At 49.9% G+C, this 14,421-nt stretch overlaps 1 protein-coding gene across 3 annotated transcripts; it reads left to right on the top strand.

Moving 5' to 3' along the window:
• Positions 1-329: 329 nt before the first annotated feature.
• ldlrap1a (low density lipoprotein receptor adaptor protein 1a) lies at positions 330-11,078 on the top strand. Of its 3 annotated transcripts, XM_056298361.1 has the most exons (11): positions 466-529; positions 2,368-2,586; positions 5,222-5,364; positions 5,555-5,667; positions 5,813-5,927; positions 6,976-7,048; positions 7,334-7,429; positions 7,526-7,659; positions 8,680-8,714; positions 9,081-9,112; positions 10,059-11,078. In XM_056298361.1, the coding sequence occupies exons 2-11, from the start codon at positions 2,454-2,456 to the stop codon at positions 10,103-10,105; spliced, it is 921 nt and encodes a 306-aa protein (XP_056154336.1). In that variant the 5' UTR covers positions 466-529; positions 2,368-2,453; the 3' UTR covers positions 10,106-11,078. The 3 variants fall into 3 exon arrangements, with proteins under 3 accessions (XP_056154334.1, XP_056154336.1, XP_056154333.1); XM_056298358.1 differs by lacking the exon at positions 9,081-9,112; XM_056298359.1 differs by lacking the exons at positions 2,368-2,586; positions 9,081-9,112 and having other exon boundaries at positions 330-529.
• Positions 11,079-14,421: the final 3,343 nt, after the last annotated feature.

The raw sequence follows: 14,421 nt of genomic DNA, 5'->3' as shown, positions 1-14,421 counted from the left end.
AAAGGTTCATTAGCGACGTTCATTAGTGTTATCGGAAACTTGACCCCGCTCTTGAACGACGTGTGGCGGTTACTCGAATCTAGGAAGAAGAAGAAGAAGAAGAAGAAGAAGAAGAAGAAGAAGAAGAAGAAGAAGAAACATTTCTACAGTTAAGGAGCCCCGCTCCCCGTCAGGTCCTCAGATGGCCGCGTACCAAACGTGTTTTCGGGCTCCTTCCCTCTGGATCCGGGCCCACCTCGCACACGTTTCCGACCAGCATCCCTCCTTTCCCCGCCTCCTGCCGGCCACCGGCCTCCCCTATTTAACTTCAGTCATCAACATTCCTCAAACACACGGAGCTTTCCTGGAAAACCACACACACACACGGACACACACACACAACACCACCGCAGCAGCAGCAGCAGCAAACGGCGCAGAGAGTCCGGCTACTTCCCAGCAACCGCCATGGACGCGTTAAAGTCGGCCGGGAGAGCTTTTATTCGGAGTCCGGGCATGGCGAGGCGGTCGTGGAGCTCGGGCAGACACACAAGTAAGACATTTTATGGACGACTTCCAAATGTTAGTTTCCCCTCTTTGCCCCCCCCTCCTCCGTCTCTTTGCCCCCCCCCTCCTCCTCCGTGTCTCTCTCTGCTGCCCTGTCAGCGTGTGTCTACCTGCGCTCGGCCGTAAGAACGCGTTGAAATAAACCCGTCGCCCAACTTCTGAGAACTTTCACCGTCTTGAAAAGCCGAACAAACGGATAATAATGATGCACAAAATACGCGTGTTTGGGTTCGTGCGCTTTTTTCTTCTTCTTCTTCTTCTCTCGTTTGTCTGTTTTGGCTTCGACGTCCCGTCCCTCCGTCACAGCTCCCAACTTTGTGTGTGTGTTTGTGCGTGTGCGCGTATGCTTGCGTGTGTGTGCGTGCGTGCGTGCGTGTGTGTGTGTTGGCTAACTTAAGAAAGACACCATCGTCAAGAGTTAAGCTGCTAAATAATTTTGCGTGTCAACCCCCCCCCCACACACACACACACACACACACACATACACACAACGAGGATGTGGACGTCGACAAGTGAGTCACGGATGAGAGGAACAACAGCTGGCTGTGAATAATGACGGTTCTGAAAGAGGAAATGAGTTATTATGGAGAAGTTGGGGAGTTGTTCCCTTCTGCCAAAACGTCTCTCTCAGCGATGTCTGAATCCGTCTTTCAGGCGGCGTTGCGGTTTCAGTCGCAGCTCCTCATTCGCTGCAGAAAAGGGAACGATAACGCTTGAATTCCTTGTCCTTCTGTGTGGGGTGGGGGTGGGGGTGGGGGGGGGCTTCCTTGGGGAATCATTAACATGTGGTGAAGTTTGGCTGATTGGTGGGTATCAAGCATGAGTCTAACCCCGGCCGGCTCAGTTTGATGCCCCTACAAACGCCCCCCCCCCCACTGCAAAATGCATGTGGGTATTTGAGATGCTCTATGGATCCCCGTGGGGTAAATTACGCTCTGCGTTTAACCCCGCCCTGGCTGTGCAGCCGGGGGCAGCCGGCGTGCAGCGCCCGGGGACCAACTCCAGCTCGTCTCGCCAGGCCTCGGTCAGGGGCACAGACGGGGGTATTAACCCGGAGCACCCGCAGAAACCCCACTCAGACACGGGGAGAACGTGCAAACTCCACACAGAGGACGACCCTGGGGTTCGAACCCAGGGCCTTCTCGCTGTGAGGCGACAGCACTAACCACTGCGCCATTGTGCAGCTTGTGGTATTGCCTGTGTGTGTGTGTGTGTATGGGCTCTTGTTTCCATTTCCCAGCACTGAAGGACTCAGAGGTCACCTGGTTAATCCTGGAAGTTAAATCTCGCTTGATCCCGGCCAGCGGGTCCCCGGTGGATGATAAGCACGAGTTACGTATTGGTCTGTATGACCATGTCCATGGGCAAAGCGTGCAAACGGGTCCCTCGGTGCACCGCCACTGCGTTCGGCTTCAATCTGGTCTGTCCGCCGCTCGACAAGCAACAAGGCCCTCCTAACGCACACTAGGCTGGATGACCTTAATATCCCTATGTAGTGCGTAATGTTGGTTGTAAGCGTCATCCAAAACGTGTCGCTGACTCTGGAGTTGGAAACGCTCGCGGTCGAACAGCCCCGGCACGTTTCTGCATACTGGCGGAGACTTCCCAAGTCGGTGGTCATTTCTAAACGTTGCCAGCGTTTGCTATTCTGCTGCAGAGAGGGTCTTTCCCCGGTATACAGCAAACAAGTCTCGCCAACCGCTGACCTATATCGCCCATCATGCGGCCCCAGGCTTTAAGATTTGTTCAAGAGTCCCGAGTCCGGGTAAGCCTTATATATCTGGCGTGGAATTCAGTTTAACTCATTTCTGATCTACCCCGTAGACCAAGTCTGAGGAGAGAAGGCGCACGCGTCGCCTGTGCACACCGAGGCCTGCACGTTCCCATGTGTGGCAGCCGCAGCTTTAGAAATGAAGAAAGTGGAGCGGATCGGGAAGGTTGTTTACGCCCATTTTGGGGCGCTCCGATTTTGCAGCCGCGCTCACTCGCCACCTAGAACTCCGCTGTCCGTGGCCCGAGACCCAGTCCTCTCCAAATCAGAAGGTAACCAGAAAGTGGTTTGGAGCGCTTTCTTGTCCCCGTACACCATTTTTGCCACAGGTCTATTCCTGTGGTTTGTTTCCACGGGAGTAGACTTGGTGAAGTGCTGCTGCTACACTGAGCAGTCTCATTAGCACAGACGGTTCAGGCCCGTGATTCGGTAGGATACTGCTGCAAAACGCTGCCAGTATTTATTGTAATACGACGCTCGGGTCTCTCCAGGCCCTCGACAGAAGGGAGCTTCTCCCGAAGTTCCTCTGTTTATTTGGCCAGTCGTCGCCTATAGGCTCTCTGTGAACTCTGTGCTAAATGCCTCTGCGTTGTTTGTTTAGCTTTTGCATCTGCGGAGGGTTCATGTCGGCGAGTTGGGTTGGTTCTGACTTGTGTTTTTGAGCATCAGCAGAAAGCCTCCACTTGATCCTCCTCTTTTTTTTAACATGAGCTCAAAACGCATTAAGGGAAAACCTCAAATTCAGGAGATCCCTGTGTGTAGTTGCATATAGTTCAATGGAGTCGAGAGAAAAGTGGGCATTGGCCCCCGGTTCCAGAGTGATCCGGAGTTGTAGGCCAGCAGTTGGTTTCCACAGTGATTTGGTGTGGACACACAAATCAGCCCGGACGTGAACTGCCTTGTCAGTAGGGCCCTTTGGACCAGCGTGTTTGTTCAGAGTAGGAAAGCTTTTTTTTTTTTTCTTCTTCTACACTTTGGCGCATGTAGTGGAAGCTCATCCATCACTGCTTGGTGCATTGGACAACTTCGGGACTCCGGATTATAGGTGGTATTCAGTCTTTTTTTTGTTTTTTTTCCCCCCATATTTCCTTCATCCTCTCCTTCTTTCCATGCCTCCTCTCGCTCGCTTCTGTTTTTCCTGTCTTACTATCTGAAAAGATGGGATTTTTTTCTTCTTCCCTATAACAGTAAGTCTTTATACGTGAGAGCCGTTATGGTAAGGCTAAACGATAATATTTCACAATCGACACTGCCATAGCCACGTGTGCAGCAGTCGCGTTGTAAAGGACACGATGCAAGACAAATTGGGCCCATCAGTCATGCTGGGCCGAGACTCCCCCTGGCTGACGGAAAACGAAATCTAGCGAGGGCCGCTTTTTTTATGGCAACTCTTGGGGAAAAAAAGTCTTGCAGAGCACCTGACAGAATAATTTGGCCTGATTTACGACGTCTTGGACAACTGCTTTACTTCGGGCCTCTGAGATCAACTGAATCATTGCGGGTGATAAATTCTTTGCGAGTGGAGTTTTGAAAGTTGGAAGCCGCACATATCTGGTGAAATTACACAACTCTTACCTGACGTTACAGCACCGCAAAAACACACATTGTTGTTTTTTTTAACAATGTGTAGCCCTGTTATACGGTGGAAGCTGTATTTACTGTCTGGTTTTCGGTCCACACTCGCACACATCTGTTTCTGTCACGTGTCGTCCGCGCTGACCTTTGAACCCAAATCCTCTGCGGAATTGTTTTGGTGAGTGGTGTCTGGTACTGGATGTCTGCCTGCCGGTTTCTGAAGACCGGTCTATACCCAAAACCCAGTCCACGTGCCGTGCAGCCGTCGTCCCTGATCTCTGACACGTTTCTGTGTCCCGGCGGAGTTGCACAGGGAGGAGGAATGTCCCGGTACTTCTCAGGATCTGGGTTTATCTTTCTTTCTTCCCTTTCCGCTGGCCCTTCTGCCACTCTGAGGGTAGTGTCTGTAAACAGACGGCGGGTCAGGGGCAGGCCACGCCACAGACAGCTGATAAGGCACCACACACAGGGAGCAGCTGTGCCTTCAAAAGTTACTGTTTTCCCTACTTTTTGCCCCCCCCCCCACAATTGTTGATTCATATATTTCGTGAAGAAAAGATGTCCAAGTCCCCATGCCGGGCTTTCGTTCTTCGTTTGAAACGCGAGGCAGACGTTGAAATGGTGTAAACGGGTGTCGTCAGGTAACCTGTGACCTAATCTGATTCGGCTGGGAGAGCTGGCGTTGGATGGGCTGGGGGAGCCTGGTCTGCTGCGTCCTGTGGGCCCAAAGGACCACGGCCCTGACCGGAGCAGCGCCCGAAGAGGAAACACCGAGGGTGGTCTGACGGGACGCGGAAGTGGGGTGGGCTAAGCTAACTGCTAGCCCATGCAGACCGGCATTTCTGACAGTCGTCCTGGCTGGCGTCGTTCTCCTGGACAGAGATTTTTTTTGTTGTTGTTTCATTTAGATGTGTGTTAGTTTGGAATACATGTGTTCTTGTAGTTTGGATATGTGTGTTTGTCTTTGTGTTGCACTGTTGTGGGCTGTGGGAAATGATGTTTAATTTCATGTGCACAAGTGCATGAAATGAAATGAAGTGTTTCTGATTCAAGATAAAACTGTGATGGTCCCATTGAGGACAAGGGGGGAAAAAACTACTTCTCTTGTCAGAGTATGTCAAAGTTCCTACGTATATACCTGCTCCTTGCCTTTTATTGCCATGCTTTTGAACTTAATTTGGAGTGAAATATTCACTCTACACCCACCCCTGGCCTAGAGAGCCCATTTCGTCAAGCCACAGGTGGAAATCCTCTCAAATTCTTCAACCTGCCGCAGTCGGGCAGAATGAAGTGAACTCCTGTCTCTCTGAAAACCACGCGTTTCCTCTCTAGAGCTTCCAGAGAACTGGACCGACACGAGGGAGACCATTTTGGAGGGGATGACCTTTAACCTTCGCCACCTTGGCATGACTCTAGTAGACCAGCCCAAAGGAGAGGAGCTGTCGGCAGCGGCTGTCAAGAGGATTGTCGCCACGGTGAGTGATGGACAGACCGGGATGAGACGATACGTGACATGCAGTGAATAACGTTACGGTAGTCCGTGTCATGCTATTCTAAATAACTCCACGCTGTCTCTACATACACCCATCTCCATCTGTCTCCCACAACAGCATGCCGTTGAGCTGATCTCTCCTTTCCAATTGTTCCCTCGCTTTCTCTCCCAAGGCCAAAGCCAGTGGGAAGAAGCCACAGAAGGTTGCCCTGAAAGTGTCTCCGCAGGGAATCCTTCTGTATGACCGACTCACCAGCAAGCTCATAGAAAATATCTCCATATACAGGTGTGTGTGTGTGTGGTGGTGGGGGGTGATCTAAACTGTCAGTTTGAATTTTCTGAAGCCGTTACCTGAAAGTTGACCACCTATTGAATGCAAGTGGTTTGGTCTGAACTTTGACCTTTTGGTGTGCTCCGTGTCCGGCCCGTAGGATATCCTACTGCACAGCAGACAAGCTTCATGAAAAGGTGTTTGCCTATATTGCTCAGAACACCCTCAACGGGACCCTGGAGTGCCACGCGTACCTCTGCTCCAAGAGGAAAGTGGTGAGTTGTGCGACTACAGGGTCAGCGTTTCGTTTATTGACGGAGGGGTTCATGCTGTTGTTGGATGTCATTGCACATTAGCCGTCTTGGTGGGAAGTAGCTGTAAGTGTCGTGTGTGTGGCAGACCAAGGAAAGCCTAAATTCCCATCTATTAAAGAAAGCGAGCCAATTACCAGTAAACGGCAAATGGTATTTCAGTCCGTGACCACCATCATCCATTTTCAACCAACCAGCCACAGTGCTAGCAGGGAGCCGAGGCAAACATTTCCACCTGTTCATTTTATATCGCTGAGGTTTGGTTGCTCAGAAACTTGCATCGCATTACATGTCGTTGCATTCATACCCATGATTCCTTTACCCGCTTATCGATCTAATTAGTCTCAGGAGAAGACTCCTCGTGGTTTCGCATCTCTTCCTTTGGGTGCAGCACATGCTGAGACTCGGTGGTCTATGTATTCCTTCAGTGGTATACTACACCACCAGTGATGGATGTAAACCCAAATGGCGATATGGCAGCTGGAGACGTTCCCTCATTTACTTGGTGTCCAAATGTTGATCGCATTAGTGTCATAAACGGAGACCGAATTCCTTTTAATATCTGTCTTCTGAAATGGGGAAAATAGAAAATGAGCTTCATCTCCAGTGTAGGAAAAAAAAAGTCTCTTAAAGGTATTTTTCAACGTCTGAGTCGGGTTCGGACGTTCTAAATTACTGCGTTTCTGCAGAGTTTTATTGATCAAGTCCAAAGACACGAAGCGCTTTACATGAAAAGACCGCCATATGGGTAGTCCCGTTGGGAGTTCAACCCCTAACTTTGCCATTATTCGTGCCATGCTCCCTTCATATGCTGCCATAATAAGTGCTCTACCGACTTGGCTACACAGGACCACAAAACATGTACAGTCCTCCCTCTTTGTGGTCCTTACCAGTGCAGACTCTGGTACAATGCTGGTATATTACAAGTGTGTGTGTGTGTGTCACTGGAGTGGGTTTCCATTCATGCCGTCCTCTTAAACGCAGTAACTGAATGTACTTTCCTCTTCTTCAGGCTCAGGCAGTAACTCTGACGGTAGCCCAAGCCTTCAGCGTCGCGTTCGAGCTCTGGCAAGTAGCCAAAGAAGGTGGGTGCCACACTTCTCCCTTCACCGCTCGCAACCTTGAAGATGGAGACGTAAACACGCACACAGATGCTTTTCAGTGTTATCGCGCAGACACGAGCACACTTTGTGTAAGAGCTGTCCGGTTTATCTGTCCTTTTACAAGCGGAGACGGCCTGTGTTTTTCTCTCGCCTATCTCGTTCTGCCTTTATCTGTCAGGGATGCTGATACTCGCTGTAAGTTTGCAGCGTACAGGTCTAGACCTTGGAAACTCCGTGTAACTGTGTGTGTGTGCTCTTCCCTTGCAGAGAAAGAGACGAGGATGAAGTCCGGCTCAGCCGGCGAGGCCGGCGGCAGTCCCAAGTCTGAGAGATCAAACAGCGTGGGCTGTCTCAAAGGGACAGGTAACAACCAACAGATTCGAGCCAGGCAAAATGGTAATGGGGGGGGGGGGCAAGATGGGCTCCATCTTTGACAGACTGTGTTGTTCTCCCCTCCAGATGTTGCCACAGAGAACCTACTGGACTTTGAGGAGCAGCACAACTCTGTGGTACTAGAGAGCAATGGGAATGTTGAGGAGAGTCAAGTGGACAACCGCAGACCAACCGAGAACAACAATAACCACCCTCCCTGGGTAAGTAACCCCTACCCACTCCTGGCCCCTTCCTCCTCCTCTGCCCCTTCATCAGATCAACAAAGAAGATGATGGTAGATCTCTTATTACCAGAATTTCATCGGAAGCTTCCGGTGTGGGGACATGGAGGCGCAAATTCACGTTCGCAGTGGCCTCACCCAGTACCGTCCATGCAGTGTCTTTGTCCACGTCTGCGTCCAAGTTTGTCTTTGTTGATGGCTGGGAGAGCTGGCGCTGGATTGGCTGGGAGAGGTTGGTCTGCTGCGTCCCATGAGCCCAGGGACCACAGCCCTGACCGGCGTTGTGGCCAAAGAGGTAACACCAGGGGCGGTCTGACAGGAAGCGGGCAGGCAAAGCTAACTGCTAGCCCATGCAGACCGGCGGTTCTGGTAACCCCCGAGGGTGGTCTGGCGGTGGCCTCGCCCAGGGTTGACTGTGGTTTTAGTGTCGTCATGTGGAGTGCAGGGAGGTGTGTTGAAGGTCCCTGGCTGGGAGAGCTGGCGTTGGATCGGCTGGGAGAGCCTGGTCTGCTGCGTCTGGTGGGCCGAAGGACGACGGCCCTGACCGGAGCTGCGCCTGAAGAGGAAGTACCGAGGGCGGTCTGACAGGACGCGGGGCAGGCTAAGCTAACTGCTAGCCCATGCAGACCGGTAGTTCCGACAGTCGTCCTGGCTGGCGTTCGCTCTGCTGGACAGGGTTTTTTTTTAAATATTTTTTTGTAGCTTGGATATACGTATGTGTTAGTTTGATATGCGTTCTTGTAGTTTTTGGATGTGTGTTCTTGTCTTTGTGTTGCACTGCTGTGGGCTGGTGGAAACGATGTTTTGTTTCATTTCATGTGCACGAAATGAAACGACAAAGTGTTCCCGATCTGTTCTTTTTGTTGCCTTAACGTTCTTGTCCCTGCTGTGTGACTCGGGTCATCAGTGTCCCGAACAAAGACGTCAGTATTTTATCTTACGATTATTTGCAGCCATGATTAACATTGTTTGTTGTCATAGTTGTCTTCTTGTCTTTTAGGAAACGGCAGATGTTCTGGATGAGGCCTTTTCGAGGTGAGATATTTATCCTCGATGTTTCTGTGCTGAAATGAAATCGGTTGTGATCCCACCCGTTGTTGTTTTGTTCACCATAAATCACTTAAATTGCCTTATTTTTAAAAAAAATCTAATTTTCCTCAAGTGATTTTCACACAGAGTGACGCTGAAACACCATGTGTTTGTAGAGGCTTTCTGTGTACAACAGAAAATGCAGCGCCGCCTGTTAAGATCGCAAAGAAAACGCTATGAAATGGGTTTATAACTAGTAGGAGAGAAAGGCAAAATCGCAGAAGTTTTGCAGAAAGAAAAAGACAAATGATGAAGAAACTCTGGTTGGCAGCCGGGCTCACTGTGATCCCTCCGCTGTGTTTGTGTCTCCAGCTGTGCTCTGGACAGCTATCGTTCATCTCCAGGTAAAGCAGAGACCAGACGTCCGGACCCTCTCACTGTAGCAGCTCTCATTACTAACATGAATACATCCCACTTACCCACGGCCAGTCCCAGTAACACCCTTCCCCAGTAGTGGAACCGGTCTTAGCTGGTATTCAATACTCGGAAATGGCTCCCTGTCATCTCCCTCCCTGCTCCCTCTCAGTCCCTTTTGATGGGAATGAAAGCTCGAGTCAGAATATTGAATTTCACTCATAATTGTAATATCACCCCCTGCCCATGTCACCATGTCTGAGAATGGCCTCTATTTTTAGCGATAACTCTTCTGTGACACATCGTCTGGAGGAACTAAAGCGGCACATTTATGACCCGACCCCATTGTCCACTTACTGAAGGCATGTTATAGTCGTGCTCTGCGGTGACAAAGTGGCCCGGTGGTGTCATTTGAACTGGGCGGCGTTCGTTCACGTTTACGGACCACAGCGATTTCCCCCCATAACTCACAGTCTCGGAGTAATCCTACTGACCCTCCGCTCCGTCTTACTCGCATCTGTTATTCCCGAGGAGCGAAGGGGGTTTCTTAAACTGCGACAAGGGACTCAAAATGGGTCGGAGCCCGTACGTAACGGGCCCCTTATTAGTGAGCGAGCTAGTATGTTCTCATTTTCGGAGCAAAATTGGATGTAATCGAGTGCCGAGGTGGGAAAAGCTTTTTCTAGGAGTTTTCAACGTGGCACCGTACTCCCATTCAAAGAGCCGATGAGTCGCAGTGTCGTATTACAGAGCCGAACAGCTAGATGTGGAGAACATCATTAACAAGCGCCAATCAACCATCCAGTAGCTCGAGCTAATCCATCCTCCATAGCACATCACTGATTTCTTTTTTTTAATCTCTATTCTAGCTAGTTGACATAACTTTTTTTTTTTTTTGAATTTCATTTGCTGTCCTCTGTGCCTCCCCCTCCTCAGACTGGCAGTGTCGCGTACTAACCCCCAGGTCCTGGACATTGGGGTGACCTCCCAAGAATGGCTGACGGGCCCCAACTGGGACAGCGCTAATGGGAACACTCTGGACCACGCCAGTCCCACAGGGGACGATTTCTTTGGCTTCTGACCGCTACAATGCAGCATGGAAAGACCGCGGCAAAGGTGGATGGGGGGGGGGGGTGTTGCACTGAAGTCAATGGGCCAATTTGGATGCAGTGCCAAGTGGTGGTTGATCATTTTATTCCCTCTTTCACACTATGAACATCGCAACAATGGTCAAATCGGTTATGGGTGAGGGTGAGTCCATCACAGGATTTGGGTGCACAGCCTTCAGTTTGCTTCTTTTTTTCTTCTTCTTCACCGTCTTGTTATGGGACTTCCTTCCTTGTCAGTTTGGGGGTGACCCCCCCCCCCCACACACACACACCAAAGCAACAACACCAGTCCTTTACTGTTACTAGATCACCTCTGTCATTATACTGTACTCAGTCTCACTATTGGCGGTTTACTCTGTTGTTGCATGTAAGCATTTATTTGTATATTTTGGATTTCAGCATCTTCCATTAAAATGAGTTCTGTATGGATAAGTTTAAAAAAAATTTTTTTTTTGTCTTGCATGGATTAAGCCCAGGGCATGATGTAATCCAGACTTCTCTAGATACGCGGCGATCAATTTCTACGACGAACGCCGTGTCCTGCTAAGCGTTGATGGTGAGAGAACAGCGGGGCGATTAGCCGGGACACGATGTGTTTGTTTATAAAACGCTAAGGACAAAGTTAGGCGTGAGACGTATCTGCAGAATGAATGGCTTTGTTGACACGAGACCTTGGTCTTGCCGTTTGTTTCGAATATGTGTTTGTTGGCTGGCGAGCATCGTCATGGGGCTGGTGGCTGGCGTGTGACCCCCCCCATCGGTTATATTTAAAGTGAAAGTGTAGCGCCGCTGGCAGGAGGATGTCTTTACCATGTTGACGTGTAGCGTTGTATTTGTATTTCTACTCCGTTTAACAGTTTAGTGGGGCTTGAACCCTTCGGGGCTGGCGGAAATGTCACGGTGGCCAGTTCACTGTCCAGTATTATGTACCTGCATTACTGAAAATTAAATTGTAATTATTAATATGAGGAGGTTGTGTCTGGTGTTTAATTGTCTTTAAAAGTACACTCACGTTAACACAGAGGTGACAAATGGATTTACGTCTCCCAACTTTTCAGGAGGAGGAGCAGGCTGTTGGATTAACTTTGCCATTACTTGAATTCAATGACTCTTCTTGTAAGTTAGTCACGTGTTTTAAGTGTTTATTGGGGGGGGTTTAGGAGTCGCAGTAAGTTGGACTAAGCCTATCTGTTATTTTCCTTATTGGCCCTTAAATAACTTCTCTGTTAATGGTCCCCCACCATCCCTCTAACGAGACCGGACTCGGCGCAGTTCGTGGTAGTCAGCAGCAGGGGGCAGTGCTGCACCAGACACGGGATGAATCGCTCACTATTGGACGATTGCATAAAATCTCCGTTCTTTTTACACGAATCTCCCCCATTTGTCTTCGGCGCCATCCGGAACCCGATGTCCTCGGTTCGAGTCATCGGGTCGGTCGTTAAACGACTTCGCCGGCCTCGAAAGGAGGTCGTGAGGACGAACTCAAAACTTAACGTGGACCAAATATGGAACTTTTAACCACCGAGTTGGAGGACACGCGGCGTGCAGGCGAGCTCGAGCCGGTATTTCTGGCCTCGTCACAGTCGAGGCGTACGCGCGCACCCGCACGCGAGAGCGCGCGCGTTCTCGGCCACGTTCTTTTGTCCGCCCGGGTGTGTGAACGGGACTCTGGAGGCCTGAAAGTCAAGCGGTTTCCCCTCTAATAGGCACCGGCTCAGTGGAGCAGAGTTATTTATTTATTTTAAAACCAATTCTTCCTGACGAGCTGACTTAACCACCTGCATTATTTAACGGCGTTTCTCCCCTCAAAGGGAGATCGAACTCCCTGTCGCACTTGAAGTTTTAAGCTGTCCACATACACATTGCGATGGATGGATGCACACACACACACACACACACACACACACACACACACACACACACACACACACACACACACACACAAAGTGAGTCAAGCATCGAGTTTAAACGGCTGAGAATGCACCAAACCAGGTGAACATGCTGGAGGGTTACGGCAGAGACCACCGACATCCATCCGTCTCTGGTCTTACGGGAAAGGCCAGGCTTGTTCTTGTTCCCCCTCTTGGGGTGTTTGTTTATTTGATAAGTGTGCTTTGTGCATTTTACATTTGTCTTGAAAATGGGCTAATTAAATTTTCTGCCACATCCGACAACACATGTCTTATTGGGAGCTTGGAAAAGCACTGAAGTAAAAAAAAAAATATGAGGCAAAAATTCTCATCTGTCTCGCGTGTCTTCACACACAGAAAGGAAGCAAATGCTGCGAGAATGTCCAGGAATATCCACTCCCACCTCGCAGGGTATCTGATAGAAACCGTCATGGCGCCAACGAGTATATAGTTGTGTGTCTCTCTCTCTCTCTCTCTCTCTCTCTCTCTCTCGGGGGAAAACGATCTACTCATTGCCTTTGACCTGCCTCACGCGCATGCTGTGTTCTACATTAGGTCAACACTCAAAGGACAAATACTGTGCTGCAGCCAACAGGCGTGCGCGCGCGCGAGCACGCACGCACACACGAGCGAGCACGCACGTGTACACACACACACGGAGTGTGTACAAGGTGCACTGAGCCAGAAAGAGCTACAAGTGAGACTATTCCTGACCATCAGTCAGCAGCAAAGGTCCTTTGATATCTCATTCACTCAACTCTCTCTCTCTCACACACACGCACACATTCACACACGCATACTCTAAAATCTGTTGGCGTGCACCCGATGTTAATTTGTGGCGGTGCAGCAAAAGCGGTGCAAGCAGAAGTGGCCCAGCATCGAATAAACATTTGAGCGAGCTAATCCATAGCTTTATTTTGGAAGAACATTAATTTTGAGCGGCTGCAAATCAATGGCGTTTTTAATTCATTTTCCCCCCATTCCATTTCATGCATAACGTAACCCGCCATCGGTAATTTATCGGACCGTTCAACGGTCGCTTAGAAGACCATTGATTTTGCAGTTTTCTCCGGTCCAGATATTCTGATAACAGAACGGACTGCAGGCCGAGCCCCGGAGATAAAGACACAAGAGATCAACGGGGGTTGAAAGAGAGACTGAAAGACTTGAGAAAAGGGAATGGGGGGGGGTGCGCACAATTGGAGGGTCTCACTGATGCAGACAGGAATTCAGTGTGTGCCTGCGTGCGCACGCGCATCTGTGTACGCGTGTGTATAGTCTCTTTTCCACTACATGGTACCGGTTCGACTGGACTCGACTCGACTCGCTTCTGTGTCATTTGCCATTACCGTAACAGTGCCCCCTCAGTGTAGCTGATCGTCATAGCGACCGACGCCTGGTTTTCAGTTTCAAGATGTCCTTTTAAGATAACTCCACTTTGTCCGAGTCCGTATTTAAAAATGCCGGGTGATGTCCCATGCGCGCATTGATGACGCAGTGACGCAGATGACGCAGTGACGCGTTTCTCTGACCAATCAGAGGTCTGCATATTTTGGTACCCGCTCCAGTTGTTTCTTTTTTTGGGGGGAACCTGGACAAAGGTGGTACCAGAAAAGTGGTGACAGTTACCAAAATGCCGGGACTTACCAGTAATGGAAGACGAAAAAGGGCGAGTCGAGTCGAGCTGAGCCGGTACCATGCAGTGGAAAAGGGGCATACGTGTATGTCTTTCTGTGTGCGCGCGTCTGCGCGTGCATGTGTCTTTCTATGTGTTCTGTCTCAAGTTCATTTTGACCCTGTTTACACTTGGTTTTAAAATGCGTTTTGGGCGATCGGATCACAAGTGGACAGCGAGACACAAAGCCGTTTACACCCGTGTCCATCATGCGTCTCCAAATGCGTCCTGCGGATCCCTTGTGATCAGATTTTGTTACTCCGAAGAAGAAGAAGATTTCCTGTTACGTCCTTGTGGAGGACGCATCAGGACGCTAGCGTTTACACGACAAGAGATATGTGGTCAACTGCGTCCCAGACCACCTCGGCAAGAGGTTTGAGTAACCGGTTCACAAAACGTTTTGGTGGTCGTTTACACTTTGTATTTAGCGCTGTCCACTTGGGATCCGATCGTAAAATACGCATGTTAAATCAAGTTTAAACGGGGTCTTCGATAGCCACGTCAGACAGATTCTGGAGCCTTCTTCCCTTCCAAGGTTGAAAGCAGGAACAGAAAAAAAAAACATTGCGCCATGAGGTTCCGTCAAGCCTCCTCCGACCAACTAC

Source organism: Lampris incognitus, chromosome 18 (genome assembly GCF_029633865.1).
Source record: "Lampris incognitus isolate fLamInc1 chromosome 18, fLamInc1.hap2, whole genome shotgun sequence".
Classification (NCBI taxonomy): domain Eukaryota; kingdom Metazoa; phylum Chordata; class Actinopteri; order Lampriformes; family Lampridae; genus Lampris; species Lampris incognitus.
This window is presented reverse-complemented; position numbering and strand designations above follow the sequence as displayed.